A 27,926-nucleotide genomic window follows, 5' to 3' on the forward strand; every position below is an offset into this window, starting at 1 on the left:
TCGGTGCTCACATCCCTTGGCCTCGGTGTTTCGGTCCCGGGCAAGGCCCTAGCGCAAAACCGCATCAGCTCATGTCCGCCCGCATCGCTACTGCATGAGGCCAAGGATGCTGACAAATTGGCAGACCAGGACAGGGCTTCCGAGCTCCTCTCTGCAGGACATGGCAGCTACGTATGCGAGCACAAGCAAATGGGCGCCTGGCTTTTGGACACAGCAGCCAGCTACTTCGGCCACCTGGTCCCCGCGCGGCAGCGTTGAGTCCGAGGAAGGTGGCGAGTCTGCCAGCAGCCACTACAGCGACGAGGTCCGGTACCGGTCACCCCGTGGGTCCATTGTGCTTGGCGGCCCGCCGACCATCTCTTCGCGACGCTCGCGCCGTGACAGCAGCCCTTGGGAGATTGTAAAATATCCAGAGACACGCAGCTTCCCGCGGTCCCCGACGCGCTCGCGCCCAGGCACGCCACCGCTAGCACCCGAGCCTGCCTTTCTTCGAAGACACATCTGTGCCGGACTCAGATGAGCTGACAGTGGCTGCACGGAGGTCGCTGAGCTTGCGTATGTCCCGCAATTCCTTCAAGAAAGCGGACCCATTGCCTGAAGCCGATGATCCGCCAGTGCCGGCAAGAGCAACTCGGCGCTGGGGTGGCTCGCGGAGCCATACAGATGGCAATGGCGGGACCAGCGACTCTGAGCACAGCCGCCGGCGGCTCAATCTTGGCGCACTAGATCCGCCCGGCCGGCCCCTGCACAGCACTCCGCAAGGTGTCCGATCTCCGTCAACCACCTCAAACAAGCGCCGCAGCTTGCTGCGGGCATTCAATTCGTCACAGAACAGCAACTCCAGTCTAAGTGTGCAGCAGAGCCAGCCTCAGCATGACGACGAGCTTCAGATGCCGCGCCCTACGTGGGCTATCTCCGACACGAGCAGCATTGAGAGCAACGGTAGTCGTGAGCGTGCACCATTTCGCACAGCACCAGAACAGCTCGCGCGATTCGACCACTACCGCATCCACCACCAAGAAATCGCGCAAGTGGTGGTCCTCAATGCTCAACTAATGTAATACCTTCCTATATACCTCCATACGTCTACTTAAGTTTATTCAAGTAATATTAACACCCTGCCAACATTTGCTAGTGGCCCGATGCATATATGCTAGAGCGAGGTGATAAACCGCACGATTGACGCCAATGCCTTATAGACCTCGGGACGGAAAGGGAAAGCGGTGGAACACATGCACCATGTCTGCATACTCTTCATACAAAATATTTGCATCCTCACTACTGGCCTCCTTCATTCTCTGGTAGAGAGTTCGGATCCCTTCGATGATTACTTCGCGCTCTCCAGACTGAATCAGCGTGGGTGGGAAGCCGGTAAAGTCGGCATATATCGGAGATACATACGGATCATGTAACTCCTCAATATACGCACTATTGGCGCGGTGACCTGGCTTGTAGAAAAGACGGGCCGGTGTCGTGGGCATCTCTAACCTGTGCGGACAAAGATAGTCGTACCTTGAGTTGGCCCTAACCGTCTCAGTGTCCTGCAAATCCAGGTCCACCCATGGGCACAGCAGTACTACACCGCGGGGCTTCAGACAACCAGCATGGCGCAGCAAGAGGGCTAGCGATACGCAGAGGTGGCCACCGGCACTATCCCCAGCCAGCACGATGTTTTCTGCGTTGAACCCCTGGTTGAGCAGATACAGGAACGCAATGTATGCATCGTGGAGCTGTGCCGGGAATGGATGCCGTGGTGCCAGGCGGTAGTCAAGAGAAAAAGCCCGCTGGTTAACAGCTGCAGAGATTGCATGCACCAGAATGCGATGCGAGCCAGGACTGCCTCCTGTATAGCCACCGCCATGCAGATACAAGATAACTTGTTCGTTTGCTGTGGAGTGGCATGGGCGATATCAGCGACTCTGCATCTCGTGGAGAGGTCATTAGCATCCGCCGCAGTCCATGGGACCATCAGCTCGTACGGCAGCTGTCGCCCAGAGCCCTTGTCCCTGGCAATTAGCGCGAGTAGCGGGTCCTCGCCAACCCCTATGCCCTTCAGTTGGGTTTCGTCAATGGTAACAGCCGATACATCAATGAATAAAGGCTTGGCTGTGCCTTGATCCTTGGTGATAGTCGTCTCAACGAGGCTGGCGTTGTTGAAGCTGTCATGTATAGCACCGAAGTCAATGGCCTCGGTCTCCTCTTCGGTCGTCACTGGATAGGAATGGCGGCTATTGTGTCGCAAGACACCGCAGCTGACGTACATCTCAACGTCCCATGAGGGCAGGGACTGGTCGGGGTTGGCATGGAAGTCCTGGGCCAACTGTTCCTCAAGCGTTAGTTTAGTCATAATATAATAATAGCAGAAATAGTGGTTGCAAATGAGAACAAAGAGTGTCCTTTCATGACAAAATTGTCAGCCCAATGCCAATAAATAAATTACATTGTGTATGCATGGAGAACCAGCCTCCTGACAGGAAAACAGGAAAGTGGAGTGGTGTGAGCGTGAATTGAGGAACAAGCAAGCGCAGTAAAAGCCAATTTGCCTTTTCGCTCGATACGCTTTGTGTGCTAGATAGTTGAATAAAGCTACTAGTCCCGCTTGAAAATTTCAGAATGGAGCCTTGCTCACAGGTGCCATATCCGTTAGAGAACCGATTGAGACAGGTGGTTTGCCGGTATGGAGTTTACTGCAATCAATCCGACAGCGTTGGTCTGGTAATTAGACAGTACAGTAGACAGCGGGTAGACAGCAGCAACAAATTGTTTAATATGCCTGCAGAGGGAGTGGATGATGCTTCAGAGATAAAAAAAAAAAAAGTCAGCCAGTGATGGTCTATAGTTTAAAAGCAATATGAATACATGCAATATCAATATGTGTGCATCCACTCACGCTGTTCAGGGATAACCAGTACAGTAATTGCCAATGCAGTAGACATTCTGGTTTGGGTAGTTTGATTGAGGACTGATTTAATGCTGGTGTGTAATGAGAAGGCTACCTATTGCACGTTCTATTTCTATATCTTGGATCTAATCGAGGCACAGGGTTTGTCCGATGTACAGCTCCTGGCACCCATTCCACCCGACCATATTAGCATTGAGCTCAACCAAACGGTCGACTGACATGAAGCTCTGCTCTGCGATTGCAGAGCACACGTCACCCGCCTGCACCTGATACGTCTTGCACGAAGCCGGGTGTGCCTTGTTGTATCCTGACCACCCAGGAAGAGTTAGTGGCAGTAGACAGACCTTCTGGTTGACGTAAAGGTTAGCGCAGTTGATTCCAGGGTTCTGGGCTAGGAACTGCTGGTACGAAATGCCATTGCTGATTGCAATCTTGTAGCAGTAGTCGCCAGGCTTGACCTCGTACATGACACAGTTACCTACTACTACTGGCCTTGATCAGTACAATACAGACGAATCCTACATATGTTTGTTATGACTGCCCTTACCTCCTCCGCCGCCGCCATAGTAGCTCTTTTGAATAGGGAATCCTGCCTCAGACAAGTCAGCCTCATTGGGCGTGACACCAGCGTTGACTGCAACAAATGCGGTAAGCGCAAAAGATATTAGCTTGAGCATTTAGAGATGAAAGGAAGGGAGAATGTGGGAAACCTATGCTATCAAACGAGCAGCAATAGAAATAGCAGTCCCTAATGGAACAATATATACGTTTCCTTCATCTCAATGAGTTATAAGCCATCATCCATATTCGTCGCCATTTGCAAGTGGCCATTTGCGTATAGGCTCGGCAATATAAGTCTATAGCCACCATATCCACGCATGTCGATGCAACTTTACGTATGTGGAACCCAGCACTCATGGATTCTGTTCTAACTCAGTTCCTCCGTTCTTGTTCTGTTGATGCTGCCACCGCTGCCGCTGCTGCTGTCACCGCTGCCAAACATGTCATGCATAGGATAATGTGGATTTACACTCCCTTGTGTTCAAAAACAGAAATGGGCATGAGTGGTGCGCAGGCCAACCCTCGGAGGGGGTTTTTTCCGACAGGGTGACAGGCGAGCGTGGGCAAATGGCTGCCCAGAACAAGCTAGAGGTCCATGCAAGCGCACATTTTTACACGCACAAAAGAGATTGCCAGAAAGAACAATGAACGTGCACTTACGCTTCACATGCTGCTACACTGCAGAAGGCAATTGCCGGGCGATGGACATGCAGGAATTAAAGTGGTGGAATATGTACACTTGTTGTAAGATAGTAGGGATCTTTTACGATGTCGGCATGGAGCATAGGCGGCGCTTCTCGTCGGCCCAAATCTTCGAGACACGCATGCGGGCGTTCTCGTAGTCGCGCTGGTGCCGCTTTCGGCCGGTGTGGAGCATCACGGGCTTGACTGCGGCGACATCCCCGAACGGCCGAAACGCCGGGTCCAACGACTCCTTGCTCTGGACCCTCGCCGGTGTAGGCTGCGCTGTGTTGTCTGTCGATACGCTGCGGTGCCTTTGCTGCCGGATATCGGCGCACGGGTTGCACGGGCAGTCCTCATGGCACGCACATTGGCAGTGGTCGCGGGAGAAGCAGAACTCGAGGAAATTGCCCTGCCGGCAATGGTTACACACATCAGCACTCGTTGCATCACCGGAAGAACTGCTGGAAAGCGCAGTAGCCGCGGTGCTGCTACTGCTGCTGGGTGGGGTTCTGAGCAATGTCTTGAACGGGTTTGAAATCGGCGGCTGCATGTGTTGGGGGCGAGGGCTTGATTTCTTGGCATCAGGAGGCACATAGTCAACCCGCACATAGGGGCCATCGCACAGAGCCGGGGTGGCAGCGGGGTCACCGGGCATGGCCGGCGTTGGCGGCGGCTGCTCTTGGCTGAGGGCAGACTCTGCGATGGACTTGCCTAGTGCTGACCGCCCACATTCCCAGAGACGCAGGGCTAGAGCATCGACGGCGGCTGGCCACAGGGCCGCTGGGGAGTGGCCGGTGGTGCCTGAATCATCGCTATCTGTGCTGTTGCGCTGGTGAGTTGAGCTGGCCGTCGATGTCGCTGTTGACGTCAGCCCCGGCGTGCCGCTGCTGTGGTTGTGGTGGTTGTGGTCACCGGGTGCTGTAAACAGGCGCAGCGGGTGTAACGAGTTGGTGATTGTGGCCGCGGTTGTCATTTAGTGTTGAGGGGTTGGAATGATATATAAAGAGCGATTTTGCAGGGTAGAATAAAAGCCTGTGGTGGGAGAGAGATAGAGGAGATAAGAGTGCTATTTTACAAGCTGCTCATTTGCCGGGCGAGTAGAAAAAGGCTGTGTGGGTGGAACGACATATACGGGGTGGTTGCCGAGAAGGAGGAGTGAAGAGAGAGAGCTTTTTCTTTCTTTTCGCCCCTCAGCACTTTCAAAAATAAAAATACCGCCGCCCGTGTGTTTCTGGCCCTGCCAATAAAATGTCGAGGTCATGTGGAGCGAATTTTTCACTCTCGGACGGCGTATGTGGTACAGAGATACATTGGTGGGCATCCTACTTGCGGTGCATTTTCCCGCCTGCATTTTGGTGCGTCCCTGAGCTACAATTATCTGTTTGTGGAGGCGTCTGGATATGCACATACAGACCGGAACGATTGCTCCGTGCGCAAGGGTGAGTGTTCACTGTTTGCCGTTCTGCTACGTTTCTTTTGCAAATCTGTTTATGGCGAGACTTGCTACACAGGGGCACTAGCGTCTACGGCTGGTGCTGCGTTGTGCAGACAGCGCCCTCCCTTCAATCCAGGCGGGGGATTTATCTTCACCTGGCAAGGAGCACATGCATCCTGCTGGACATGGCCCAGGTCCGATGACCAGAATGAAGGCAAGACACGAGGCTGTTTGCTTGTTGCCGAGATGCATTTGCCTCTCCGCAGCTGAGAGCTTCCCCCCTTTCACCATGTTCAAAAGCATGAGCGGGTTGCAGGTCACGTCAACTTCATCTCACTCCCACATGACAGGAAAGAACCTACTCATTTCTACGTCGTGCGCTGAAAGCCATGCCTCGGCGCTTGCCCTGGTCGGACTCGGCCGTCCTTATTGGGTGCTGTGCCAGCTTGACGGCTCTCATGACCTTGATTTTGCGTCTCATATCGACAAACACGTCGGTCTCGTCGATGATTTCCTCCTGGATGAGCTCCTCGATAACGTCCTCAAGCGTGATGATGCCAACAGGCACGTAGCTGTTGAGGATTTCCTGGTCGGTCACATTCGCGTGCTCCTCGCCCTTGATGAAATTCGACCACCGGCGAGACATCTGCGGCGGGCTCTGCGTCAGCGATGCCGAGACCTGACCGCCGCCCAGCAGAGGCGAGGTATCCGTTGGCACCGGGGTTGGGGTTTCGATCTGCAGGGATGCGGCCGGGCCCACGACGATTGCCATGTGGCTGCCACCTTCTTGGAAGGCATTGAGGATATCGTACAGAGAGACCTTGGGGGTTACCAGGGGGATGCTGGTGATTTTGGCCTCGCGCACGGGCACAGCGTCGTCGGGGTCGAGCAGAATCAGCGACTTGACCAAGAGCACGCCGACGATGTTCATGCGGTTCCCGTCGTACACGGGCACGCGGCTGTGGCCATGTCTGAGCATCTCGGTCAGCAGCTTGCGGTCGAGCTGGGCGTTTATGTCCACCATGTAGACGTTTTTGAGCTCAGTCATCACATCGACCACGAGTCTCTCGCTGAGCTCCAACGCGCCGCGAATAATGGTCACCTCGTCAGCAGACAGATTTCCGCCGTGTGCAGTGTCGCTCAGCGACACGAGCTCCTTCAATTCGGCCTTTTTGTACGTGATTCCGTGGTCGGCGCCTAGTACATAATCAAGCAGCATTGCAATCGGATATCCCACTGGCGAAAGCACGTACTGCAGGAAACGCACCGGGTAGGCGAAAAACGCACCAACCACCAGGCCGTAGCGTGCACACAGCGACTGGGGAATGATTTCGCCAAACACAAAGATCGAGGCTGTCGACACCAGCACCGCTGTGACACCACCGCCGAAAATCGAGTCCATGACGATTGGAAGGGTCTCGTTGATAACCGTGTTGCCCAGCAAGAGCGTAACCAGAAGCCAGTGCCCGTTTTTGCGGATTGGCTGGATGCGCTTGGCGTACTTTTTCTGCGTTTCTGTGCCCGACGTCGCCAGAATGTGCAGGTTCGTTTCGTCCAGCGACATGAGGCCAAGAGTGAGCCCAGCCAGCAGTCCGCCGGTCAACACCAGCACGGCACAGACTGCGAGCCGGAAGTAGTACTCGGGACTTCCGCTCGGCACTGTCGGCTCCTCCTCGCCGGTGCTCACAATCGGTGAGGCGCTGACGGCCTGCAGCGCGGCCATCGCTGCCAATAAAGATGCGGTATGTTCTCTTAGCGCCATCTAATAGAAATGAAAAAGAACAAATTTTGATAGCGGAATAAGAAGAGGTTTGGTGTACCCTGCTCCAGCTCGGATGGGTTTTCTGGATGCAGAGCGCTCAGACTTATGCATGCGCGAATTCCCTCGCAATTACCTCAGTGGTCAATCCCACTCCCCAGACCCGGGCTTGGCAGCCTGTGCCTGGGTCGCCCATCACGTTTCTGGGATGCAGGTCGTTTTATAATGCAACCTTTAATTCAATACTCTGCGAGTTTGGATATTTGCGGTCTGGTCTAATCAATGTCTGTATGATCCAATTGTATTTGAACAGTGGAGGGTTGGAAGAATGCAGTCTATAAGAGGATGCAGTGCAGAGAAGAAATGAGACGTGGAAAATATAGACAGATGAAGGAGACTGGAGGGTAGAAAAGGACGCAAGATCAGCAGCAGACGACGGCTCTCTTGGAATTCGCCTACTGTGTAGGGAGAGAAAAATAATCCCGACCGACTGGCTGTCTGATCTCCGCAGTCCCACTCGATGTAGACGGTTCAGATGTAGAGCGGCGAAACCCTGCCATCGACCTTGATAGGGTACGGATGAGGAGCAGGCGGAGGGTTCATGGTAGGGAGTATAGACAAAAAAATGAAAGGGCGAAGACGTAGAGAAGAGAGAAGCTGGTGGGGAGTTATTTTCAAGAGAATAGTAAAAAGCTTGTTTGAGTTCGCTGCGGGTTTATATTGGCGATTTTCATAAGCAGACGCAATGGCATTTATACCCCTTCCCCTCCCGCTAAACGGCTGCCGGGCTCTTTTTGCAACAGACCCAAATGCACTAGCAAGATCGCAATGTCGAGGGAGGACTCGTAGAGTGACAAGCAAATGGGATTAGAGTGCTCGCGCACCTTGTACCTACTGTCAGACTCTGCTACTTCGCTGCCAATTCACATCCCAGGCCACAAACGCCTTGACGCTAGCACGTTCACCTATGATGCCAGCTCGGCTGGGTGTAACAGGCTGCTGTTCCTTCGCAGGAGTGCTTTGCGCGGCCCGCAAAATTTTTTTGGGGGGAGAGGCATGTTGCCATGTTTCAGCCACAGGATGTTGCAATGAATGTTGTGGGTTTAAAGCACACAACAGAAACCACATGCCTCTAAACATTGTGGATCTTGTCAAGACGTCACCGATTCTTTGGCGATGCCTGCGTAAACCTTTTTCCTTACAGAACGCACCACTGCTGATCGTCTATCGGCGGCACCGAGTCATATTACTGTGTACCTTATCGGAGACGCCTCAGTAGCGAGACTGCTGGCCGCAGTACTCGACCGCCATATTTCTTTTCCCATGGATCTGTGCCATACTGAGGCTGACTCCCCCTGGTTTCCACAGTGGAAAGCTTGACGCCGAGCGGACTTTGCCGCTAGCCACGAAATACGTTTTTTACAGTGAGCGATCGCAAGCTGGGTGCATAGATGAATGCCATGCCTTAGAGGCGTGCTATCTATTCCCACTAGCCACGCTCTGTCACAATAGCAGCCTGTAGAATGAATAAAGCGTGGAATCACGCACACCTGTGTCTGGCTGCCGTCATTGGTCCGTTGATTTCCAGAGGCCGAGCTACGTCGTTGGTATCGCTGGCGATCTAGAGAGGCACGGCATTTCAAAGACACATTTTTATTTCAAAATACCGAATGGGCAGTGCACTAGACAGCACTCGTATTGGCACGGTACCCACTTCAATTGAAGTGGCCCCTCTACCATGCTGCAGCTTTTTGCTACCACACTCGGCCATCCGCTCTCGGTCTTTTCTGTTAGTCGCCTCCAAAAGGGGGAGGCTAGGGCGTGGACAGTGGCAATGGCAATGGCAATAGCGACAAGTCATTGTTGATATTTTGCTTGTGAACAAGCGGTCTGAACAAAACACGTTGCTGGATCGATGGCACGCTGATCTGGCAGAGATAGGGGCAGCGCCGTGGTAGCGGTGACTTGGGTTGCAGATTACAGATTTAGATACGTGCAAACATACGTGATCATGCCGTGCTTACCGTTGTACATCTTTGGGTTTATAATCCAAAAATCCCCGCCCGCCAGAGCGTATTTGATTGCCTGAAGGGACTTGCGCCTCAAAGTCGCGGCTTTCATTCCGCCAAAGCCCCACTATGTGCCCGAGCACAGAGTTCTCCCAGCGGCGGGAACTATCCCCAGTGAACGAGCACTTCCCGAGACTCGCATGGCATGTGTACCGGCGAAGCTGGAGAGGGGAGTTCCAAAGCACTAGCCTGGTGGGCGTCGTAAGCGCTTTTTCCTAGTTGCGCATGTAGCACAGCTGCATTTTGCGCACAATTGGCACAGGATTTATGGTGCAGGCACAGCCCAGAAAGATAATCTGGCCGTGGCCCGCTGATTGGCCCAGCACCCCAGGAGCTGATTTCTAGATGCCAGACCCCAGCTGAGGTTGGCAAAAAAATTTTCTCTCTCCGTCTCCGCTGCCACTGCCACGCCCTCTTGCTTCCACAATTTTTTTATTTTCCCTATTTCCCCTTTTTGGTAGAGATTCATAGACGCAATGTCGGAGAAGAACCAGCGTATCGCTATTGTCAGCGCCGACAAGTGCCGGCCCAAGAAGTGCCGGCAGGAGTGCAAGCGCGTGTGCCCTGTCAACAAAATGGGCAAGCTGTGCATTGACGTCTGGCCCTCGTCCAAGATTTCTGTCATTTCAGAGGAGCTGTGCATTGGTTGCGGTATGTGTGTCAAGAAGTGCCCGTTCGGCGCCATCACCATCATCAACCTGCCCACCAACCTCGAGAAGGAGACCACCCACCGCTACGGTGCCAACTCGTTCAAGCTGCACCGCCTGCCCACGCCGCGCCCGGGACAGGTCCTCGGCCTGGTCGGTGCTAACGGTACCGGAAAGTCGACTGCGCTGAAGATTCTGTCGGGAAAGCTGAAGCCTAACCTGGGCAAGTACGCATCGCCGCCCGACTGGGAGGATATCCTGAAGCACTTCCGTGGCTCTGAGCTGCAGAACTACTTCACAAAGATCCTCGAGGACAACCTGCGCGCCATCACCAAGCCGCAGTGGGTCGATGCCATGCCGCGCTCGGTCAAGGGCGTCGTTGGCGAGCTGATCAGCGCAAAGTCCGAGATGGGCAACGCCAAGTTCCTGATTGAGCAGCTTGATCTCAAGGACGTGCTGACCCGCCAGGTTGCTCAGCTGTCGGGAGGAGAGCTGCAGCGCTTTCGCCATTGCTGCCACCTGCATCCAGAACGCCGACGTGTACATGTTTGATGAGCCGTCGTCGTACCTCGATGTCAAGCAGCGTCTGAACGCCGCCCGCGTCATCCGTAGCATGCTGGGCCCGACCAAGTACGTTATTGCGGTGGAGCACGATCTGTCGGTGCTGGATTATCTGTCAGATTTCATTTGCATGCTGTACGGTGTGCCGTCGGTCTACGGTGTTGTGACCATGCCGTTCTCGGTGCGCGAAGGCATCAACATCTTCCTTGAGGGTAAGATTCCGACCGAGAACATGCGCTTCCGCCAGGAGTCGCTGTCGTTCCGTCTTGTCGAGCAGGCCCAGGACGAGATTATCGAGCGCTACAACGCGTACTCGTACCCCGACATGAACAAGACCCTGGGCAACTTCAAGCTCAACGTCGAGGCTGGCGAGTTCAGCGACTCGCAGATCATCGTGCTGCTCGGCGAGAACGGAACCGGAAAGACCACGCTGATCCGCATGCTGGCCGGTCTGCTCGCGCCCGACAACGATGTCACCATCCCGCAGCTCAACGTCTCGTACAAGCCGCAGAAGATTGCGCCCAAGTTTGCCGGCACTGTGCGCATGCTGCTGCTCAAGAAGATCCGCACCATGTTCATGCACCCGCAGTTCCAGACCGATGTCGCCAAGCCCATGCGCATCGACGACATTCATCGACCAGGACGTGCAGAGCCTGTCCGGTGGTGAGCTGCAGCGCGTTGCCCTTGTGCTGGCTCTCGGCCAGCCGGCTGACATCTACCTTATCGACGAGCCCTCGGCGTACCTCGATTCCGAGCAGCGTATCATTGCCTCCAAGGTCATCAAGCGCTTCATCCTGCACGCCAAGAAGACTGCCTTCATCGTCGAGCACGATTTCATCATGGCTACCTATCTTGCCGACAGCGTCATCGTCATGGAGGGCACTCCGTCGATTGAGGCCACTGCCACATCGCCCCAGGCGCTGCTGACGGGTATGAACAAGTTCCTCAAGTCCCTCAGCATCACGTTCCGCCGTGACCCGACCAACTTCCGCCCTCGTATCAACAAGTACGACTCGGTCAAGGACAAGGAGCAGAAGGCCGAGGGCAACTACTTCTTCCTCGAGGAGTAAAACTGCAACCAAAAATCATTCCCCTGTTTATTCCAGCCTTTATACAGGCCTGTTCTTGTTCCCCTCCTTGCTGTCCTTTGGCCCCGCCGTCCTTTTTTTAAACTCTCAATATACGGGCTGAGACATGCATACACCCACTTCCAGCCGCCAAGCGCTGCTTCAAGCAACAATGTATTGGACAGAATAAGACAAACGTATATATCGGCTTTTAGCACTTCTCCTCGACCGAGACCTTGATTTTGATCTCCTGGTCGCACGGCTTCTTGGGCGCTGGCGTCTTGCATCCGCCGCCGCACCCGCAGCCACAGCCGCCATGGTGGTGGTGGTGGTGGCCGTGTCCGCCGCAGCAGCACACCTCTTTGACGACCTCGACCTTCTTCTCGACGACCTTCTCGACGACCTTCTCGACGCACTTCTCGACCGTAAACACGGGCTCAATCTGGAAAATACGGCCCTCGAGGCAAGTATAAATCATTGTACGGGCTGTTTGTATGTAGCTTGGGGAAAATGGAAAGCAAAGGCAAAAGTAAGGGATTAGACTTTTTGCACAACCAGCGGCTCGCCTGGGCGCTTAAAAGGATGCGCAGGCCCATCCTGAAGGTTCGCTCACTATACTGCGTCGATTGCCCGCTGCCAGGTGTATTGGTCCCGTACATGCATGGGTTGCTGCACTATACCAGATACGCGAATCGGGGGCCCGCCTGGTCAGGCCGTGTGCCCCCGTGTGATAACTGCGCTTTGGGCCATGCCTGGTCATGGTGCTGTGAAATTCCATCTTTCGCAGGCCCCTCCCGGTAGCCCCGCCTGCCTTTCCTCACTACTGCTCTGCCGCCTCATCCAGCTCCTCCTTTCTTCACCCCCACCCCACCTTACACTCATACCAAACACCTTGCCTGTACAGTACTTTAACATAGCGTCGAAATGGGAAGCTGCCACCACTGCCACCACCCACACTTCCACTCATCTTGCTGGATCCTGTGCCACGAGCGCGAGGGATGTGGGTGCAAGTGTGGGTGCGGCGGAAAGCCGTGCGAAAAGTGCCCGGTTCTCATGGCCAAGCTGGTCGTCGTTGGGTTCGATCCGTGCTCCGAGGAGGATTGTATGTTCATCCACCGCCTGGTCAAGGAGGAGGGCGGCAATGCCGACAAGGCCGTCGTGGTCTATGCCAAATGGAAGTCTGGGTTTAACAGCAAATGGCGCTACAAGAACTAGGAGCTCTGTTTTTCAAGACAAATAAATGATTTGAGCCATGGGGACCACAGGGATATGTTGTCCGGGTTAAGAGCGGTTGTTTGGCAAAAGAGACCCCCCAAACAACGGGCCATATCCCCCGTGCATTCTGGCAGACTCGGCCAAAGCGTCAGAAGGCAAGAAAGAAACGAGGGGTTCTTTGAGCTGCAGCGATGGCTGATCGCACTTTGCGCTTCGAACAGCCCATTTCCAGCAAGTCTGCACCCAAGCTCTCTACCAGACATCGAGCGACAATTCGAGCCAGTGCAACAAGTGTCGTAATTATTGGGATTTCTGGAATTTATATTGTCGGCTCGCGGTTGCCTCCCCATTCCCCGTCTACATATCGGGTAACACTGGGCGGTTACCTCATTTTAGCGCTTCGCGAAAGCCACATTGGAGAACGGCAAAAAACATTATGCACAAAACTAAAACAAAATGCGGGCTGCATGGTGTGCGGGCTGCATTCAAATAGAATCGGTCCCGCCGGTCCCGCTAACGCTTAGCCCCAAGCCATCAATGGTATACCGCTTATTTCCTCCTTCCTCCCACCTTCCTTTTCTTACGAACGACGCCTCTCACCTCTTCCTCCATATCGTTCTGTCCCCTAGTACTCGCTAACGAACATCCTTTTTCTTCTTTTTTTACCTCTTAATTGGCGCAAATGGATATCGACTATTCTAGTCCAGACGTTCTGTGCAGTTCAGAGACTGGCGCCAGCAGTGCCTGGGACAACGACTGGCACATAGCTTCGCTGTTTATAATTATTGGCACCAGCGCACTGGGCGTATTTCTGCCCATCATTAGCCGGTCGCTGCCGCGATTTGCCTTCCTGCCCGGACCGTTGCTGCAGTTCGGCCAGTTTTTCGGTGCAGGCGTCATTATTTCGACAGCGATGATACACATATTCCCTTCCGCCCACAGCGCACTGACCAACCCCTGTCTAGGTGACTTCGCCAGCCAGTATGGTGCATGGGCCAGCCTGTTCGCGATGATGGCCATATTCACCATGCACAGCTTTGAGTGGTGGCTGTTTGAGGCTTGGTTGAACCGGTCGGCACACCAGCGGACGCCAATGTCGGCAATCGAGAGCGGGAATGGCGTTGACGATGATAGCGTAAGCGAGCCGGTATACCCTTTATATGCGCATGGTTTCGACTCCCCCTGCTATACCATGCCGCCGCCCGTGCTGTCGCCAGCCATCAACCCCTACGTGTTTAGCTCTGCAAACATGACGCAATCACTGGCCGCCGGCACAGGCGCGCCTTCAGTTTATACGGTTCGCACGGGGTTTGCCTTGTCCCGATATGGTAATTATGCGGCGCTGGTGCAGTCGCGTCAGCACCTGGCCATGATGCAAAACGATCGGCTGTCGCGCTACATATCCTCTGACCCACAGTTCCCGCTCTACACGCCATCTATGTGGCCAATGCCACCAACCGGCATGCATACTAGCAATGCGGCTATGCACACGCAAGCAAAATCGACACCAGAGCTAATGCATCGCATGCAGCGGTCCAATCGCACCTCCAATGTCTCATCATCAGGCAAGCCGAGCAATTCGTCCCGGGCCGTGTCGCTGCGGCCAAACTCTTTCACCAACCCGCTTCGTAGCATTGCCTCCAAGACCCGCCGCAGTAGAGCTCGCAAGCAGCGCTGTCTGAGCATGCCACGCCTAGCACCAACTACACTGGAGGCTGCGGTGCGTGGGGCCCTGCTGGAGCCATTGCCGACAAAACGCGGTAGCGGCGTGAGTGGATATGTCGACAGCATGCCTCAGCTGCCTCGCAGAGGGCCCTCGATCGGACTATGAATATATGCATCCTCCGCACCCAACAAGCAGCAAATATCCGGCGCCAGTCGTCGACAAACGGATACGTCTGGATACACCAGCAGCAGCTCCCAGCAGCACACCTTCACTGACCAGGCCACAGCGTTATAGCACGAGTGAGAGCAACAGCAGGCGCTTGGATACAGTACACGAGGCTGACGACTCCTGGGGCTCGACTGCCCCTTATGTCGCCCCTCACCATCACCACCGCCACCACCACCACAAGAAGAGCAGCTATACAGAGTCAGTCGTAAATGGAGTTATGGCCACAGTCGACGAAGAAACTAGCACCAAGCCGACGAAGCGTGTGTCGCTATCCATCCCTCCCACAACAACGAAGCGTGTGTACAACTCGTCCGCGTCAGAGATGTCGGATTCAAGTGGCAATGTTCCAGCGGTTGGCAACAATAGCAGAAGCGGCAATGCAGCAAGCCCCGGTGGCAGCACCGTGATCCATAGTCCCGGCTCAACAATAGCCGATATGCCGCTGCCTGTCGATGTGAAAAGGAGAGCCATGGCCACATATGTCCTCGAGGTTGGAATTGCGCTTTACTCTGTTCTCGTCGGTCTAGCTTTGGCTGTAAGTGACAAGGACTTCACGGTCATGCTGGTTGCGATCTGCTTCCACCAATTCTTTGAGGGTCTTGCGCTTGGCTCATCACTGGCTGAGCTGTACTGGATAAAGGCCCAGCTGTCCTGCCAATGGCTGGCAGCAGGATCCGACAACAGAGGCTGACATGAGTATTCCAGAGAGCCCGGGCGGTAGCAGGCAGGAGTATGTCAATGTGGACTTTGTCGACTCTACCACATTCCCAGCGGAAACAGTGTACCCATTGCCTGCAAAGTTGCCAACAGCTCACAAGAACAAGTCCCACCAGGACGCTGAATTCTCGATGGCTACTTCGTTTACGCCCGAGCCCTGGCAAGTCAACCCTCAGCTGGAGAGGACGCTCGGTGAACCAGCCCATGGTAACATGCCCGGTCCCAACAAAGGCCATTCCGCAGCAGCAGAGACACCAGGGTCACGCAGTGCATCCTATTCGGCATGCGCAAGACGATATGGATGGCGATGCTGTCTTGGTCCCGGTTGGTGCACATGATTCGCAGGATTGAGCTGAGCTAGATATCTCCAGCCACGCACAACTCCAGAACGTCTGCCGGGATGGTGGAAGGCGTGGATCAGCGGTCTGGCGTTCACGATGACCACACCACTTGGTATCGTCATTGGCCTTGCTGTACGCCATGTATATGAGCCCCACTCAAAGTACGCCCTGCTGCTGAACGGTGTTCTTGAGAGCATCTGTGCTGGTGTCCTGGTATACACTGGCCTAATAACCATGGTAGTCGGCGGATTCAGCTCGCTACAAGTCAAGCAGTTTAAGCGCATGTTTCCAGGTGTCCCTGTTTTTGGCGGTGTATATGGGCGCTGCAGCCATGGCGAGTCTAAAGATCTGGAAGTAGTTTGCATAGTTTGTATTGTTGATGCGAGTAATAACAACGTAATTTAATGTAGAAGGACAGTGGTGGTTAGATGTGCAGTCCGAGACTGAGACCGAGACCAAGATCAAGGTCAAGGCCCGAGTAAGGGGGATATGCTGGGTAGTGGCCGCCATACGGGCCATAGCCAGGGAACCAGCGGCGGCTAAGCTGCTTGGACGGGGCGTCGGTTGAATCACTGGAAATATCTCCGGGAGCCGGCCGGAACACGCTGCCGTCCGGATGGACCCAGAACTGGTGCGACAGTTTATCAGCAGAGTTTTGCTGCTGCGGTTGCTGTTGCGGTTGTTGCTGGCTCTTGATCTGCTGCGACTGATGCTTGTTCTTGATCTGCTGCATGAGCTGCTGCTGCTGCTGCTGGATCTGCTGGAGCGAGAGCGGCATGAAAGGAAGGAAAAACTGCGGAGAGTCAACCGGCGTTTTGGGCTGGTTCAGGCTGGCAGCAGGTATAAAATTGTCCTGATCAGGGATAGGGTTAGTGGAAAAGTTATCGAGGTTGGACAGCTTCTCACTTAGGTTCTCTGGTGGCACAGCAGCGGGAGATGGACCAGCGGGGTTGGCAGGACCGGCAGGACCGGCAGGAAGCGAGTTTGCGGGTGCAGCAGTCTCAGAACCAGCAGGGGCGGAGCACCGGTAGCGATCCCGGATGCGCACAGCACGGCAGCCAAGAGCAAGATGGCAAGTGAATGAGAGTTCATTTGTAAGAGCGTTTAGAGGGTTGTATGAGGCAGGGTTGTATACTGGTTTCAGAAAACCAGGCAGCTGTACCATGGCATTTATACCCTGTTTTTCAAAAGCACCCAAATGAAGCACACAAGCAGCATTAGCAAATAGACACGCAGTACTGGATTGGAAAGCGGTAGTGCCCTGGCGGCAGTGATTTTGGCACGTATGATGCTCTGGCCGTGTGAAAAGTGAATGAGCGCTGGAAAAGTAGAAACAACGTTAAACATATTATAAAGTAGCAGGAAAGAAGTGGTAACAGAAAGCTGTATATGCGAAAAACTAAGACGGGCATACTAGTCGACGTAGCGGAAGTCAGGATGGTCCGTCTCGAGGTCATCGATCTGCTCCTGCGTCATGCCCGAGATATCGATCGGGTTTGCCTCCTTTTGCTTGTTGCGCCGGGCAATGATAAGGTGCGACGCAGTGGCGGTTAGAATGCACAGCAGCGCGGCGAACATGTTCATGCCGTGGCCAAAAATGTACTTGGGCGCGTCCTTGTTGCGGTAAATATACGATGTGCAGAGGCCGCCGAGGCCGCCCAGGATCACATTCATGGCACCGGCCAGGGCAGCGCGGGTCGGTCCACCGACGTTGCTCATCAGCCATCCAGGGCCCATGCCGACATTGCCGAAGGCGCCAAACGACAGCATGCACAGGGCAAAGATGCGCGCGCCGTTGTTGGTAACCCCCAAGAGCACAGCCGAGCCGATCACAAGCCAGGCCGAGCAGAACAGCGAGCTAAAGTAGTGCGAGCGGAACCATTTTGGGTAGTAGCGCGATAGCAGAATTCCAATAAACCCGCAGATTCCCGGAGCCGCCTGCATGGCCTGCGAGGCACCAGGGCTGTATCCCATCTCCTTGACGATGATGGCGGCAAAGGTCAGGATGGTGTTGACGCCAAAGTTGGCGCAAAACAGGATCAGCGCCAGGGTGTAGATGAGCGGGTCCTTGGCGAACGACAAAAGACGCCGGTAGTTGACCGGCTTCTTGCCGCCCTGGGCCTGCTCTTCGGCCATCTGGCTGTTGATCAGATCCTTCTCCTGCTGGCTCAGGATCCAGCTCTTGTCGGGGTAGTCGGCCAGGAAAATATACATGACGAAGCCGAAGCCGGCAGTGAGCAGGCCCTCGACGAAAAAGATCCACTCCCAGGCTCGGAACCGCGGGTTGTCAATCTTGCGGATTCCTGAGGCAATGGGCCCGCCAATGATGGCGCCGGCTGCGAACGCCGAGTAGAACAGAGCAACGCGCGATGTAACCATCCGGCGCGGATACCAGAGCGTGATAAGCATCAGCGCACCGGGCGTTGCGCCACTCTCGGCAGCACCAAGGAACAGACGGCACAGGATCAGGTCGGTCCTGTTCTTGGCGAATGCCATGCACATGTTGATGACTCCCCACACCACGGTGATGAGCGAGAGCCAAATGCGGGCGCCGAATTTGCGCAAAAGCAGGTTGCTGGGCAGCATGAATAGCAAGTATGTCGGGTACATGATGCTGGCGACGACGTTGAAATCGGAGCCGGACATGCCCGTATCTCTCTCGAGCCCGTCGACCTTTGACAGACCGAGGTTGGCGCGGTCCATCGAGTTGAGCACGTTACTCAGGAAAATAATGAAGAGCAGCGTCATGTCGACCTTTCTAAAGGCCCACTTGAGCTTTGGATCGTTGGCATTGACGGTCTGCTTCTCCTCGTAGACAACCTTGGTATCGGTCAAGTCGTCTGACATTGTGGAAAACTATTAGTACGAAAAGTAAGGGGATAAGATAAAATATTTGCGCGGTGTCTGGTTGAAGCGTGCAAGGAGATGCACCGCATTGCGCGGGCTTTATCTAGTTTTCAGCAGGCGTGCGACCGCAGTCTATTCCCCCACGGATCCTTTCCTTTTGGAAGGTGCGCCTGAAAGCACCGAGCGCATGACCAAGACTGCATATTGCGGGGGAAGGAGTGCACTACCCGCTTGTGCCCATTTTCGTGTTTTTTCCCAAGCGTCGATCGTGGAAGGTCGAATGCCCAACACATGCTCCTATGTGACTCGTACATTTGCCACTGCCAATGGCTGGTAAACCGCCGCAGGCTGAAGTAAGCATGAACTGCATTAAGCTGGCACGGGTAACAAAGATATTATTCAGCCAATTAGTGGCCACATTACCATATATAGAGAGTATCAGTAAACGTAGCGGAAGTCGGGATGGCGCTCCTCGAGCTCTTGGATCTCCTTCTGAGTCATATTCGAAATATCAATCGGGCTCAGCTCCTTGTTGCGGTTGATCCGTCCCATGTTCCACCTGGCCAGGAGTGCCAGCACGATCGACAACAGGCCGGCCATTAAATTAATGCCATGGCCCAGCAAGTAGCGGGGCGCGTCCTTGTTGCGGTAAATGTTGGAGGCAACGATGCCGCCGAGGCCGCCGCAGATAAGCAGGACGCTGGTGGCGGCGCTTCCCAAGGTAATGTTCGAGGCAACGTTGGTGGCGAGCCAGCCGGGGGCGAGTCCCAGGAGTCCGAAGCTGCCGAAGCCGAACAGGCACAGGGCGAACATGCGGGCGCCGACATTGAGCGTGGCCAGCATGATTATGCCGCCCAGGGCCATGACGGCGCCATTGAAGATGATGGCGCGGTAGTGTGAGCCAAACCAGCGCACATGCCAGTTGAACCAGTACAATGCCGATGAAGCCGCAGAGGCCGGGCAGCGCCTGCATGCCCTGGGCCTGGGAGGCCGTGAAGCCCATGTCCTTGACCACTTGGGGACCGAACAGCATGATTGTGTTGAGGGAGACGTTGGAGCAGAACAAGATCAGGGACATGAGCAGCATCGAGGGGTTGAACAGGCACATGATGAACCGGCGCTTGTTGATCTGGTGGCGGCCCGATTCCTGCTTCTCCTCGTTCAGGGCCTGCGACAATGCCTCGCGCTCATCGGATGTCAGGATCTTGGCGTCGTCCGGGTAGCTCGGCACGACAAAGTACATGACAACTGCCCAGGCACAGGTGATGACACCCTCGACGAAGAATATGGCGTGCCACGACTTGACGAACCCGCTGTTGAGCTTCGTCAGTCCGATTGCGATTGGGCCCGAGATCAGAGTGCCGATGGCCGTGCCGGTATAGAATATCGAGACACGCCGGGTGACGCGCTTGCGCGGGTACCAGTACGAGATCAGGTAGATGGCGCCCGAATTGTATCCGGCCTCCGGGATGCCCAGGAGAACACGGCAAAGGAAAAGCTGGCCGCGGTTGGTAATGAATGCCTGGCCGATGATGACGGCTCCCCACAGCAGCGTCAGCAGCGGCAGCCAGGTTCTGGCGCCGACGCGTTTCAGCATGTAGTTGGAGAGGGGCTGGAATACAAGATAGGTCGGGTAGAACAGGCTGCTGGCAATGCTGAAATCGGTGGGGCGCAGATGGAGGTCCTTTTCCATATTGGCAACCTTGGCGTTTCCCATCGAGCTGCGATCCATCATCGAAAAGATGCTGCCGATGATGATGGCGGGCAGGATCACGACATCGATTTTGAGCAGAGCGCGACGCAGGGCGTTGGGCTGGGGCGCCTCGATCTCAATTGTCGAGAGTTTTTCCTTTTCAGACATTTTTGTTTCCTGGGTGGTTTTCTGGCAATACGAGAGAAAAGAACCAAAATGGGGTGGGGGCTGTGACTGCTCTTTCTGGATGACCGGTCCATGGGAGGGCTAGTTATACTGGCGAGGAAAAAGGAAAGCGGGCATGAGCGTGGGAGCTGCATATTGCCAAAGCCTTGTGACCCACATTGCTGCATGCAGGCAAACATCGACCACCGATGTCCGTCGCTCGGCAAATCCCGACAAAATCACAGCTTGGATGCTGCAGATCGCGCTGTCGGGGGTTTGTTTTGTCAGCCGTCGTGGGCGGACTCTGAGAAAGTGCCTCGGGGGCGAGCCGGCTCAGCGAGAACACAGCTGGAGGCGATTGTTGGCCGCTTTACATTGTTGGTTTCTTTCTACTTGTTCACGGGTTTGCATGTACAAGCGGGCATGCAAGTTCTGCGAATGTGCATGCATACGGGTTTTTGGATGAAAAGAGAAAGAGGCGTTCTACAAAGCGCCCCCCGGCGAATGGGAGCAGGGCAGGGGCGTGAGTCGAGAGGGGAGAGCTGAGGGTGAACTGTGTTTTTACTTCTTCTATCTGTCAAGAAAGGCGATCAGCACAGGCTCCTGGTTGATTTTTGCGCCTTTTCTTCGCTTCGTTCCTTTGCTCTCTCTTTCTTATTTGACGTTTTCCTCTATGAACAACGTTGTTTCTGAGCGTCCCACATTTCTGGGCATCCATGCCCGAAACGCCTCGACACAAATCCTCTACATATCCTCCGGATGCCAGCAGGCGATGGGGTATTCCCCGCAGTACATGATATCGAAGAACGCCAAGGAGTTTATCGCAGACCCGTACGCGGAAAAATACCCGGAAATCTACGACGGCGCTGAGAGCGACGACGACGCCAGCGCCTACGTAATGTACATGAACGTGAGGTGCGGCAACGGCGACGTGGTGCTTCATAGAGTGACGACGTTCAAATGTGACAACTGCATAATCGTGGTGGGCGTGGCGTTCCCGGAGCTGCCGTTCCAAGACCGGCATCTGCTGGAGGTGCAGACACTGGACGGTGCGATGCGCAGGCTGAACCTGGCGGCGACAGAAAAGCAGGACAGGGAGCTGGCGGAGAAACGGCGGCAGGTGACGGAGCAGGGAAGGGTGCCGTTGTATTTTGCGTCGCAGCCGCAGGTCAAGGCGGCATTTGTCCTGGAGAACCCGCAGAACCAGGAGACGGACGAGTCTGGCAGAAGGCAGAGCGGCTCATTGGTTGTGTTTGTGACGGGGTCGATTAGCAAGATTATTGATGCGGATACGTCGGATTTGCTCCGGTATCCGTTCATGAAGCTGATTGCGCCCGAGGACATCCTCAAGACCAGCAAGTTCTTCGATCGGCTGTCGGACTCGCCCGATGTTCTTGTCGAGACGTTTTCGTTGCTCGAGAAGCCGTATATTATCGAGGGCGATGTTTTGGTTCCCGACGAAGACAATAGGCGTGTGGTGGTTGAGTGTTTGGGCGCTAATGTGCAGGATGGCGTGGCGCTGCTGATGCGCAAGCTCAGGGTGCGTGGCCCGCCGGTGAGGAATGAGGTTGGGGAGTGGAGCTCGTACAAAGCGGCGGTTGAGGATAGCGATGGCGGGTACTTGACGTTGGAGGAAATCGTCAGCAGTGACCCCGAGACCAGCGATGCGCCAAGCTGGTCCACATTGCGGTGAAATTATTGCCCTTTAGCCGTAAAAGAAGCTCATATGGCAGCAACTGCGCGTGTAGGTGGGAGTTGCTGCCCTATACGTTGCACTCGCTATTTTATCGCGAGGGGATATTGCGATATAGTAACCGCAGCGCCCCTTCCATTTGAGATTCTGCTGGTATCTTGCTCGGTACATAAAGGGGCGGGAGCATGTACATCTCAAGCACCCTCCATATCTTGTGGTCTTTGTAACAAAGTGTTTTCCTTTCTTTTGATAGCATGCTTCAATACATTCCGTTCGTCGTTGCTCTGGCAGGCATGTCGATGGGCCAGCCGGTGGAGGCAGGGTGCCACGGGCAGCTGCAGCGTCGCGATATCCCGTACGGTGGCATACTGACATTCGGCAATCTGGCGGTAGTGCCACAGACGGCAGCACCCTGTGCTCAGAGCACGGCGCCGAAGCCGCAGCGCAATGGCAAGCTCCTGGGTCTGGTGGACCTAGCTCTTGGCGTGCATCTCTAGTCCTATAGCTCCTCAAATATAGCAAATTTTCACATGATCGCGCTGCCAGAAAGAGGGAAAAAACGCCAGCCCAAGCCTGAATGGGAGTGGTGGCTTTTCCTTGCCATTCTGTTGGAGTTTTGGTACCACTCAACGAAGAGCTTCCTCTTTTCTCGCTCCATTCGCTGCTTCATTTCATTCTCTTTTCGCTTTTCAAATTGCATTTACTTTTATTATTCACAAGCTCACTGGGTAGCTTTGAGGATATAGCGGTGGGCAATAGTTCCTATAAATGGCATCGAATTCAACAGAGGGTAGCTTGGCACGTGAAACTGACGAGCGACTTTCACGGGCGTCGTCGCGGGTATCAATAGCGTCGCTTGTTTCTCGGCAGAGTCCATCGGGGGATGAGCAGGGGACGTTGATGGCGGCAGAGGCGTTGGGATCATTGAAGACTGGTGGTTCATTATCGTACGAGAGCAGGGCAGCATGTGAAAGCACGGCAAACGGCCAGTTTATCCAGCGGGTGCAGAATATCCCCTTGGTGAGCAGCGCAAAGGAGATGTATACAAAGTCGAAGCAGAGCAATATTATAGTCCGGGCAAGTATCCAAATTTCTTCTTCGCTTGATATATTTTGTATTACGCAGGGTCTAAGTTTTTTTTATCCTTTTTTTTTTTCTCTCTCGCTAGGTTGGCGGTGGCGTTATAGAATCCGGAGTCAAACGAGTGGTGGAGCCAATAAGCAAAAGAATCCCAGCGGGCGTTGACGATTTTGCATGCCGGCAGCTGGACAACCTGGGATACACACAGCAGGAAGAGCAAGCGACAATGCCAATAAACAACCTGCGGAAGCGCACAAAGGACCAGGCCGAGGAGCCCGAGGAGACATATGATAACGGAAAGACAAAAGACAAGCAGGTAGCGGGTCAGCAATGAGTCGGACAGCAGGCGGTGGGCGTGGGCAGCCTGATAGCATCGGCCAAGGAGCGGGCGGTGGCGTACCGCGAGGACAGCATGCGGCGGCTAAAGTACTGCCTGGAGTGGGTGACATATGCAACGGCGCTGCTGAGCCAGCACATGCAGGATCTGCGCAAGTTCTTGGAGTCGCTGCAGGACGCAGCGCGGATCCTGCTAGGCGGGCAGGCGGGGCAGGAGGTGGTTCGGGCGGGCGACCCGTCCGCAGGCAACGTCGAATGTGCAGGAGGCGGCAGTGAAGCTGGCGCAGCGGCGGCGCGAGATTGTGGTGACGGTGAAGCGCGCGGTGGGCATTATCAGCCAGTATGCAGGGTCGGTCCTGCCGGGCGAGGCGCGGCGGCAGGTGCGTGGGCTGATTCTCAGTCTGCCGGGCCGGTGGATGACGGTGGACACGGCAGTCAGCGCAACGAGCTCGGTGGCCAGCGACGAGTCGCCCAGCGTGCGGCCCATGGACACGTCGGGCAACATCGAGGCCAACGCGCGGCGCACGCTGGCGTTCGCGACCGAGTCGTTCTATATGCTGGACAGCGTGCGCAATGTGTTCCAGAACCTGTATGCCAATGCCGAGCGCTGGGTGGGGGCGCCGGCCGAGCAGCCCGAGACGGTGCCGCTGGTGGAGGCCAGGGAGCGGCCGGTGCCGGTGCGGCGGCCGCCGAAGAAGCTGCCGCCCGGGCTGGCAATGACCCCGGCGGAGGAGCCGTCGGGCAAGCGGCTGTCGACGCAGTCGCTGGTGGAGATCGGCGAGCAGATGCGGCGCATGGATATGTCAGCAGAGTCGCCCCGGGCCAATGGACATTGATGATGTAGTGCCGCTGGCGTCGCTGCGGCTCTCGGCCATGCGGACCACCTACGACGAGGCGGTGGCAAATAAACGCAACCGCACGCGCGAGCCCTCGCCCACACGCTGAAAAAATGTACAGACTTTAACAGACTTTAATTCCAAGAAACTTCCAGCTCAGCTTAATTGCTCCAATGCCGTGGAATATTCATGCACCAGAGATTGCAGGTGGCGATTGGCTGCGAGAATCGGCAGCGCGCGCTTCAGCAGCTGGTGCTTCGGGAACGCCGGCCATTTCCGCCTGCCAAGCATCTGACTGCAGCGGGGGCCAAGCAGATGTGCTAGCCAGAAGGCCGTGCGCTTTACATCGCCGGACTTTGCCAGCTGGCGCATCAGCACATCGCTCCACTTTACCACCTCCTCGCGCGACTGCAGCAGTGCGGCAGCCGCCAGCTGGTGCTCGACGTGGTCCACAGTCACCGCGCGCTTGACCTCGCCTGTCACCCGGCCAGCCACAGGCTCATGTGAGTTCGTTTGCTGGCTCTGGTACGAGCCGAGCTCCTGGACAAAGGCCAGTGGCTCGGTGCTGGTTCGCTTGATGGCAGGCCAATTCGCGCTTGTCGTCCTTGGCCTTGTGCAGCACGTGCATGGGCCATGGGTGGGCAAAGTCGGAGCCCCGGAAGGCCTGTGGATCGGAGATCTTCAGCCATGTAAGCAAGTCCCTTGTGGTAGGCAAATGCACGGCCATCAGACAAGGACACCAGCGGCATGCCGGCGGGGGTCAGGTCGACCATGGTCACCGCGACATTGGGCGGATGGCGGTCTTGCTGGAGTTGCAGCTCGGCCGAGTACAGCAGCGGTGCTATGCTTAGGTTGCTGACCAGCGCCCGGGGCAGCGAGGTGTCCCAGACATTCAGCTGGCCGACGGAATCCAGTACGAGACAGAGGTCGCCCCGACACATGATGTGCGACGGATGGGCCTCGGCCATAATCGGCGGCAGCTTGCGCGCGCCCGCCTGCGTATCGAACCAGTGCATGGATCCGTCAGCTGCGCAGACTGCCGCCAGGACTCTCGCTGGCCGCCAGGGCAATGAATCGGGGCCGAGAAGAACTGCGTCCACAGGGTTTCTCCTCGACTCGTCCAGCATGCGTGAGCACACCAACCTGGTCCCCTTGGGCTGGTTAATTGCGACCAGGCTGAGTTTGCCGGGGCTATTGGGAACCGAGCGTGTGATCTGGGCTACCACCTTGGGCACATTGAGGTGGACGCGCGCGGCTGAGATTGTCTGTGCGTGGACCAGCGACTGCGGGCCGAGCTCAGAGACCTGCGTAGGATATCGCCGCCGCGGAGTGCTCGGGCTTGGGCCTGGGAGCCATGATGCGCGTGCCGAGCACCCGCGACTCGATCCACAGCGGCGCAGTGACCGGCTCCATGTCGGCTGTTTCGGGAGCCGCGATGACGATGTTTTGCGATGTGGTTGGTGCCAGCACAGGGGCTGTGGTCTGGGTGCCGCCGCCCAGTGCTCGCACAAACACTGGTGCTACGCGTTTCTTGCCGTCCTTGGTCCGCGTCGGTACCGGCATCTGCGCTGGCTCTGCAGCTGCTTGTTGCTTCTGGCTGCGTAGCTACTGGTGGCTGCGTAGCTACTGGTGGTTGTGTAGCTACTGGTGGCTGCGTAGCTACTGGTGGCTCTGCCACAACTGTCATCTGCTCCTCCAACTGCAGCTGCATCACAGGTTTCAGCAATCGGCCGTGGCTTTTTCGCATCCACTATATCGTCGTCGTCATCAGAGTCGAGAATCGCCATGCCACGCCGCCGCTTGCCAGTGCTCCTTACCCACCCATACTTTACCAGCAGCTGCTCCTGCTCGTCGGCCGGGATGGGCGTGCCCAGCTCGTCCTTTGTGAACTCGAGCAAAGCCACCGTGCCGTCATATGAGCATGCGGCCAATATCGCCACTACGTCGTCCTGCGGCTCCTGGTACGTGTGCCATGCCAGGTCGAGAAGGTTGCCGGTGAACAGATTGGTGGCTGCTGCAATCGGCATGTGCTGCGAGGTGAGCCATACTGTGACCCCGCGGTCCTGCCCGCCGGCCGCGCACACCGACGCCTGCACCGTCTTTGCCGTGCCATTCTCCGTCTGGCTGTGGGGTTCTGGCACATTGAATAGCCGCGGATTGAACTTGACCGCCTCAATGGCCGCCTGGTGCCCGACGAACGACAGAATCGGCATGTCCACTCGCCTCTGCTAATAACCGCCGCAACCTGGCACCTTGCCGTTGGCCGCATTGGCCGTGGCAATGCAGTCGCCATCGGGCGACCACGAGGGCCGGCGAAAGTACGTCGAGAAGATATTGTCCTCGAATGGCTTGCTTACGGTGGTCTGCAGTTTCCAGTCCGACGTGCGCCAGATCTTCAGCGTCTTGTCGTCCGACTGGCGTGGCCACGTATTTGCCGGCCGGATCGAAAGTCACGCCCTTGACGAACTGCGAATGGCCCGTCAGCTTGGCCACCCGGTCAAATGTCTTGCCGTCCCAAATATACACCACGTTGTCCAGCCCGCACGTCGCCAGGAACCGCTGGTCGTCGGACCACGCCAGATCGCACACGTCCGATTCGTGGCCAGTGAGCCGCCGCACCGGCCGCCATGTCTCGGGCCCGCCCAGCCCTGACAGGTTGCCTGTAGGCTTCGACCGCATCCTCTTGCTCCCATATCAAAACGACCATAGTCGTCGGCTCCCGTCGCTAGGTATTTGCCGGTCGGAGAGAACCTTGTGCACATCACCGCGCCGCTGTGCGCCGTCAATGTCGACAGTAGTCGCGGCTCCGTCTGCTTGGTCATGGCCGTGGTGCTCCAGAGCCGCACTTTGTTGTCCATGCCGCCCGTGGCCAGACGCGTGCCCGACGGGTGGAAGTCCAGAGAAAATATCGCCGTCAGCTTCTTTTTGTCTGCATCGTGCCGCAGCCACTCGGGCTTTGTGATTCGCATTGCTGAAGAAAATAAAAGCAAATTATAAAACGAAAAAGCAACAAAATAACCAAAGACGCGTTATTGCTTTGCTGGATTTCGTGGTTGGCGTCACTGTGTTGGAGAGCCGAGCCGACGACGCCTAAGCCCAGCTGCAGAGACGCCTGAGCTGCGAGTCGTAGCTCGGTCACAGCATCTGCTTAACCCTGGTCATCCCTCAACTGCCGAGATCAGGGGCGTACCACACGCGCCAGGGATGGCCGCTGTGTCTGGCCATATCTGCTCTACAGCTGCACTGCTCCAATACGATATCCTCTGCAAACGCTAGTCATTGCAGACATACATGCCATTGGCCATATGCCTTCACTCGGTGGCGAATTGGCTGCTTATCAACAGCCCCGTGCGCCTGCTGGATTTGCCCGGCTCCATCCTCTAGTTTGTGATCAGTTGATCAGGATGGTTCGATTCCGCATGGG

At 55.8% G+C, this 27,926-nt stretch overlaps 15 protein-coding genes across 15 annotated transcripts; 5 read left to right on the top strand and 10 right to left on the bottom strand.

Moving 5' to 3' along the window:
• Positions 1 to 1,076: 1,076 nt before the first annotated feature.
• Positions 1,077 to 2,384, bottom strand: DL89DRAFT_269737 (uncharacterized protein). The gene is made up of 3 exons (XM_040888408.1): positions 1,878 to 2,384; positions 1,233 to 1,836; positions 1,077 to 1,201 (listed from the first exon to the last, which is right to left on the bottom strand). Exons 1-3 carry the CDS (start codon positions 2,345 to 2,347, stop codon positions 1,154 to 1,156), a joined length of 1,122 nt encoding a protein of 373 aa, XP_040741242.1. The 5' UTR covers positions 2,348 to 2,384; the 3' UTR covers positions 1,077 to 1,153.
• Positions 2,385 to 2,960: 576 nt separating this feature from the next.
• Positions 2,961 to 3,586, bottom strand: DL89DRAFT_269739 (uncharacterized protein). Its single transcript, XM_040888409.1, has 2 exons — positions 3,450 to 3,586; positions 2,961 to 3,386 (listed from the first exon to the last, which is right to left on the bottom strand). Exons 1-2 carry the CDS (start codon positions 3,577 to 3,579, stop codon positions 3,028 to 3,030), a joined length of 489 nt encoding a protein of 162 aa, XP_040741243.1. The 5' UTR covers positions 3,580 to 3,586; the 3' UTR covers positions 2,961 to 3,027.
• A 640-nt stretch (positions 3,587 to 4,226) lies between these two features.
• Positions 4,227 to 5,120, bottom strand: DL89DRAFT_259818 (uncharacterized protein; the record flags this gene model as incomplete). The annotated part of the gene is made up of 1 exon (XM_040885720.1): positions 4,227 to 5,120. The coding sequence occupies one exon, from the start codon at positions 5,118 to 5,120 to the stop codon at positions 4,227 to 4,229; it is 894 nt and encodes a 297-aa protein (XP_040741244.1).
• Positions 5,121 to 6,090: 970 nt separating this feature from the next.
• DL89DRAFT_209910 (DUF21-domain-containing protein) lies at positions 6,091 to 7,164 on the bottom strand (the record flags this gene model as incomplete). Its single annotated transcript, XM_040884173.1, has 2 exons — positions 6,091 to 6,154; positions 6,215 to 7,164. Coding segments are annotated over 2 exons (1,014 nt in total), but the record flags the coding sequence as incomplete, so codon positions are not given.
• A 2,727-nt stretch (positions 7,165 to 9,891) lies between these two features.
• On the bottom strand, positions 9,892 to 10,080 carry DL89DRAFT_214468 (uncharacterized protein; the record flags this gene model as incomplete). The annotated part of the gene is made up of 1 exon (XM_040884269.1): positions 9,892 to 10,080. A coding segment is annotated over one exon (189 nt), but the record flags the coding sequence as incomplete, so codon positions are not given.
• Positions 10,081 to 10,771: 691 nt separating this feature from the next.
• Positions 10,772 to 11,248, bottom strand: DL89DRAFT_275743 (uncharacterized protein; the record flags this gene model as incomplete). Its single annotated transcript, XM_040889349.1, has 2 exons — positions 10,772 to 10,918; positions 10,955 to 11,248. The coding sequence occupies 2 exons, from the start codon at positions 11,246 to 11,248 to the stop codon at positions 10,772 to 10,774; spliced, it is 441 nt and encodes a 146-aa protein (XP_040741247.1).
• Positions 11,249 to 11,845: 597 nt separating this feature from the next.
• On the top strand, positions 11,846 to 13,008 carry DL89DRAFT_56820 (uncharacterized protein). Its single transcript, XM_040891817.1, has 2 exons — positions 11,846 to 12,148; positions 12,590 to 13,008. Exons 1-2 carry the CDS (start codon positions 12,002 to 12,004, stop codon positions 12,923 to 12,925), a joined length of 483 nt encoding a protein of 160 aa, XP_040741248.1. The 5' UTR covers positions 11,846 to 12,001; the 3' UTR covers positions 12,926 to 13,008.
• A 246-nt stretch (positions 13,009 to 13,254) lies between these two features.
• DL89DRAFT_56845 (uncharacterized protein) lies at positions 13,255 to 14,867 on the top strand. Its single transcript, XM_040891818.1, has one exon. It carries the CDS (start codon positions 13,583 to 13,585, stop codon positions 14,729 to 14,731), a length of 1,149 nt encoding a protein of 382 aa, XP_040741249.1. The 5' UTR covers positions 13,255 to 13,582; the 3' UTR covers positions 14,732 to 14,867.
• A 276-nt stretch (positions 14,868 to 15,143) lies between these two features.
• Positions 15,144 to 16,238, top strand: DL89DRAFT_269741 (uncharacterized protein). The gene is given in 5 exon segments (XM_040888410.1): positions 15,144 to 15,421; positions 15,441 to 15,730; positions 15,780 to 15,839; positions 15,869 to 16,116; positions 16,145 to 16,238. The coding sequence occupies 5 exon segments, from the start codon at positions 15,231 to 15,233 to the stop codon at positions 16,208 to 16,210; spliced, it is 855 nt and encodes a 284-aa protein (XP_040741250.1). The 5' UTR covers positions 15,144 to 15,230; the 3' UTR covers positions 16,211 to 16,238.
• On the bottom strand, positions 16,224 to 16,996 carry DL89DRAFT_269742 (uncharacterized protein). The gene is made up of 2 exons (XM_040888411.1): positions 16,906 to 16,996; positions 16,224 to 16,852 (listed from the first exon to the last, which is right to left on the bottom strand). Exons 1-2 carry the CDS (start codon positions 16,942 to 16,944, stop codon positions 16,277 to 16,279), a joined length of 615 nt encoding a protein of 204 aa, XP_040741251.1. The 5' UTR covers positions 16,945 to 16,996; the 3' UTR covers positions 16,224 to 16,276.
• Positions 16,997 to 17,210: 214 nt separating this feature from the next.
• On the bottom strand, positions 17,211 to 18,751 carry DL89DRAFT_269743 (MFS general substrate transporter). Its single transcript, XM_040888412.1, has one exon. It carries the CDS (start codon positions 18,697 to 18,699, stop codon positions 17,266 to 17,268), a length of 1,434 nt encoding a protein of 477 aa, XP_040741252.1. The 5' UTR covers positions 18,700 to 18,751; the 3' UTR covers positions 17,211 to 17,265.
• Positions 18,752 to 19,131: 380 nt separating this feature from the next.
• DL89DRAFT_269744 (MFS general substrate transporter) lies at positions 19,132 to 20,483 on the bottom strand. The gene is made up of 2 exons (XM_040888413.1): positions 19,728 to 20,483; positions 19,132 to 19,666 (listed from the first exon to the last, which is right to left on the bottom strand). Exons 1-2 carry the CDS (start codon positions 20,429 to 20,431, stop codon positions 19,138 to 19,140), a joined length of 1,233 nt encoding a protein of 410 aa, XP_040741253.1. The 5' UTR covers positions 20,432 to 20,483; the 3' UTR covers positions 19,132 to 19,137.
• A 747-nt stretch (positions 20,484 to 21,230) lies between these two features.
• Positions 21,231 to 22,250, top strand: DL89DRAFT_295085 (uncharacterized protein; the record flags this gene model as incomplete). The annotated part of the gene is made up of 1 exon (XM_040890592.1): positions 21,231 to 22,250. One exon carries the CDS (start codon positions 21,231 to 21,233, stop codon positions 22,248 to 22,250), a length of 1,020 nt encoding a protein of 339 aa, XP_040741254.1.
• Positions 22,251 to 22,504: 254 nt separating this feature from the next.
• DL89DRAFT_295086 (uncharacterized protein) lies at positions 22,505 to 24,611 on the top strand (the record flags this gene model as incomplete). Its single annotated transcript, XM_040890593.1, has 5 exons — positions 22,505 to 22,717; positions 23,515 to 23,646; positions 23,674 to 23,883; positions 23,912 to 24,433; positions 24,474 to 24,611. The coding sequence occupies 5 exons, from the start codon at positions 22,505 to 22,507 to the stop codon at positions 24,609 to 24,611; spliced, it is 1,215 nt and encodes a 404-aa protein (XP_040741255.1).
• A 20-nt stretch (positions 24,612 to 24,631) lies between these two features.
• DL89DRAFT_269745 (WD40 repeat-like protein) lies at positions 24,632 to 27,485 on the bottom strand. The gene is given in 9 exon segments (XM_040888414.1): positions 24,632 to 25,075; positions 25,125 to 25,203; positions 25,235 to 25,757; positions 25,807 to 26,092; positions 26,112 to 26,207; positions 26,254 to 26,720; positions 26,748 to 26,916; positions 26,957 to 27,162; positions 27,207 to 27,485. 9 exon segments carry the CDS (start codon positions 27,469 to 27,471, stop codon positions 24,659 to 24,661), a joined length of 2,508 nt encoding a protein of 835 aa, XP_040741256.1. The 5' UTR covers positions 27,472 to 27,485; the 3' UTR covers positions 24,632 to 24,658.
• Positions 27,486 to 27,926: the final 441 nt, after the last annotated feature.

Source organism: Linderina pennispora, assembly GCF_002104995.1.
Source record: "Linderina pennispora strain ATCC 12442 chromosome Unknown DL89scaffold_13, whole genome shotgun sequence".
NCBI classification, from domain to species: domain Eukaryota; kingdom Fungi; phylum Kickxellomycota; class Kickxellomycetes; order Kickxellales; family Kickxellaceae; genus Linderina; species Linderina pennispora.

Bases quoted from the DNA above. Each gene is read 5' to 3' on its own strand.
- DL89DRAFT_269737 (XM_040888408.1), bottom strand. From the start codon at position 2,347: ATGACTAAACTAACGCTTGAGGAACAGTTGGCCCAGGACTTCCATGCC. The intron at 1,837-1,877 runs GTTATCTTGTAT...TACAGGAGGCAG, and splicing joins ACTCCACAGCAAACGAACAA to TCCTGGCTCGCATCGCATTC. The intron at 1,202-1,232 runs GTGTTCCACCGC...TTCCGTCCCGAG, and splicing joins AGTATGCAGACATGGTGCAT to GTCTATAAGGCATTGGCGTC.
- DL89DRAFT_269739 (XM_040888409.1), bottom strand. From the start codon at position 3,579: ATGCTCAAGCTAATATCTTTTGCGCTTACCGCATTTGTTGCAGTCAAC. The intron at 3,387-3,449 runs GTAAGGGCAGTC...CAAGGCCAGTAG, and splicing joins CTATGGCGGCGGCGGAGGAG to TAGTAGGTAACTGTGTCATG.
- DL89DRAFT_56820 (XM_040891817.1), top strand. From the start codon at position 12,002: ATGGTGGTGGTGGTGGTGGCCGTGTCCGCCGCAGCAGCACACCTCTTT. The intron at 12,149-12,589 runs GCAAGTATAAAT...TTGCCTGTACAG, and splicing joins TGGAAAATACGGCCCTCGAG to TACTTTAACATAGCGTCGAA.
- DL89DRAFT_56845 (XM_040891818.1), top strand. From the start codon at position 13,583: ATGGATATCGACTATTCTAGTCCAGACGTTCTGTGCAGTTCAGAGACT.
- DL89DRAFT_269741 (XM_040888410.1), top strand. From the start codon at position 15,231: ATGCCGCTGCCTGTCGATGTGAAAAGGAGAGCCATGGCCACATATGTC. The intron at 15,731-15,779 runs GTCCCAACAAAG...AGGGTCACGCAG, and splicing joins AGCCCATGGTAACATGCCCG to TGCATCCTATTCGGCATGCG. The intron at 16,117-16,144 runs GTCAAGCAGTTT...GCATGTTTCCAG, and splicing joins GCGGATTCAGCTCGCTACAA to GTGTCCCTGTTTTTGGCGGT.
- DL89DRAFT_269742 (XM_040888411.1), bottom strand. From the start codon at position 16,944: ATGAACTCTCATTCACTTGCCATCTTGCTCTTGGCTGCC. The intron at 16,853-16,905 runs GTGCTGTGCGCA...GCTGGTTCTGAG, and splicing joins CCATCTTGCTCTTGGCTGCC to ACTGCTGCACCCGCAAACTC.
- DL89DRAFT_269743 (XM_040888412.1), bottom strand. From the start codon at position 18,699: ATGTCAGACGACTTGACCGATACCAAGGTTGTCTACGAGGAGAAGCAG.
- DL89DRAFT_269744 (XM_040888413.1), bottom strand. From the start codon at position 20,431: ATGGATCGCAGCTCGATGGGAAACGCCAAGGTTGCCAATATGGAAAAG. The intron at 19,667-19,727 runs GTTCGGTCCCCA...CAGGGCATGCAG, and splicing joins TCCCTCAACACAATCATGCT to GCGCTGCCCGGCCTCTGCGG.
- DL89DRAFT_269745 (XM_040888414.1), bottom strand. From the start codon at position 27,471: ATGCGAATCACAAAGCCCGAGTGGCTGCGGCACGATGCAGACAAAAAG. The intron at 27,163-27,206 runs GTCGTTTTGATA...CGAAGCCTACAG, and splicing joins GACGGGAGCCGACGACTATG to GCAACCTGTCAGGGCTGGGC. The intron at 26,721-26,747 runs GTTGCGGCGGTT...AGCAGAGGCGAG, and splicing joins GGCCAACGGCAAGGTGCCAG to TGGACATGCCGATTCTGTCG.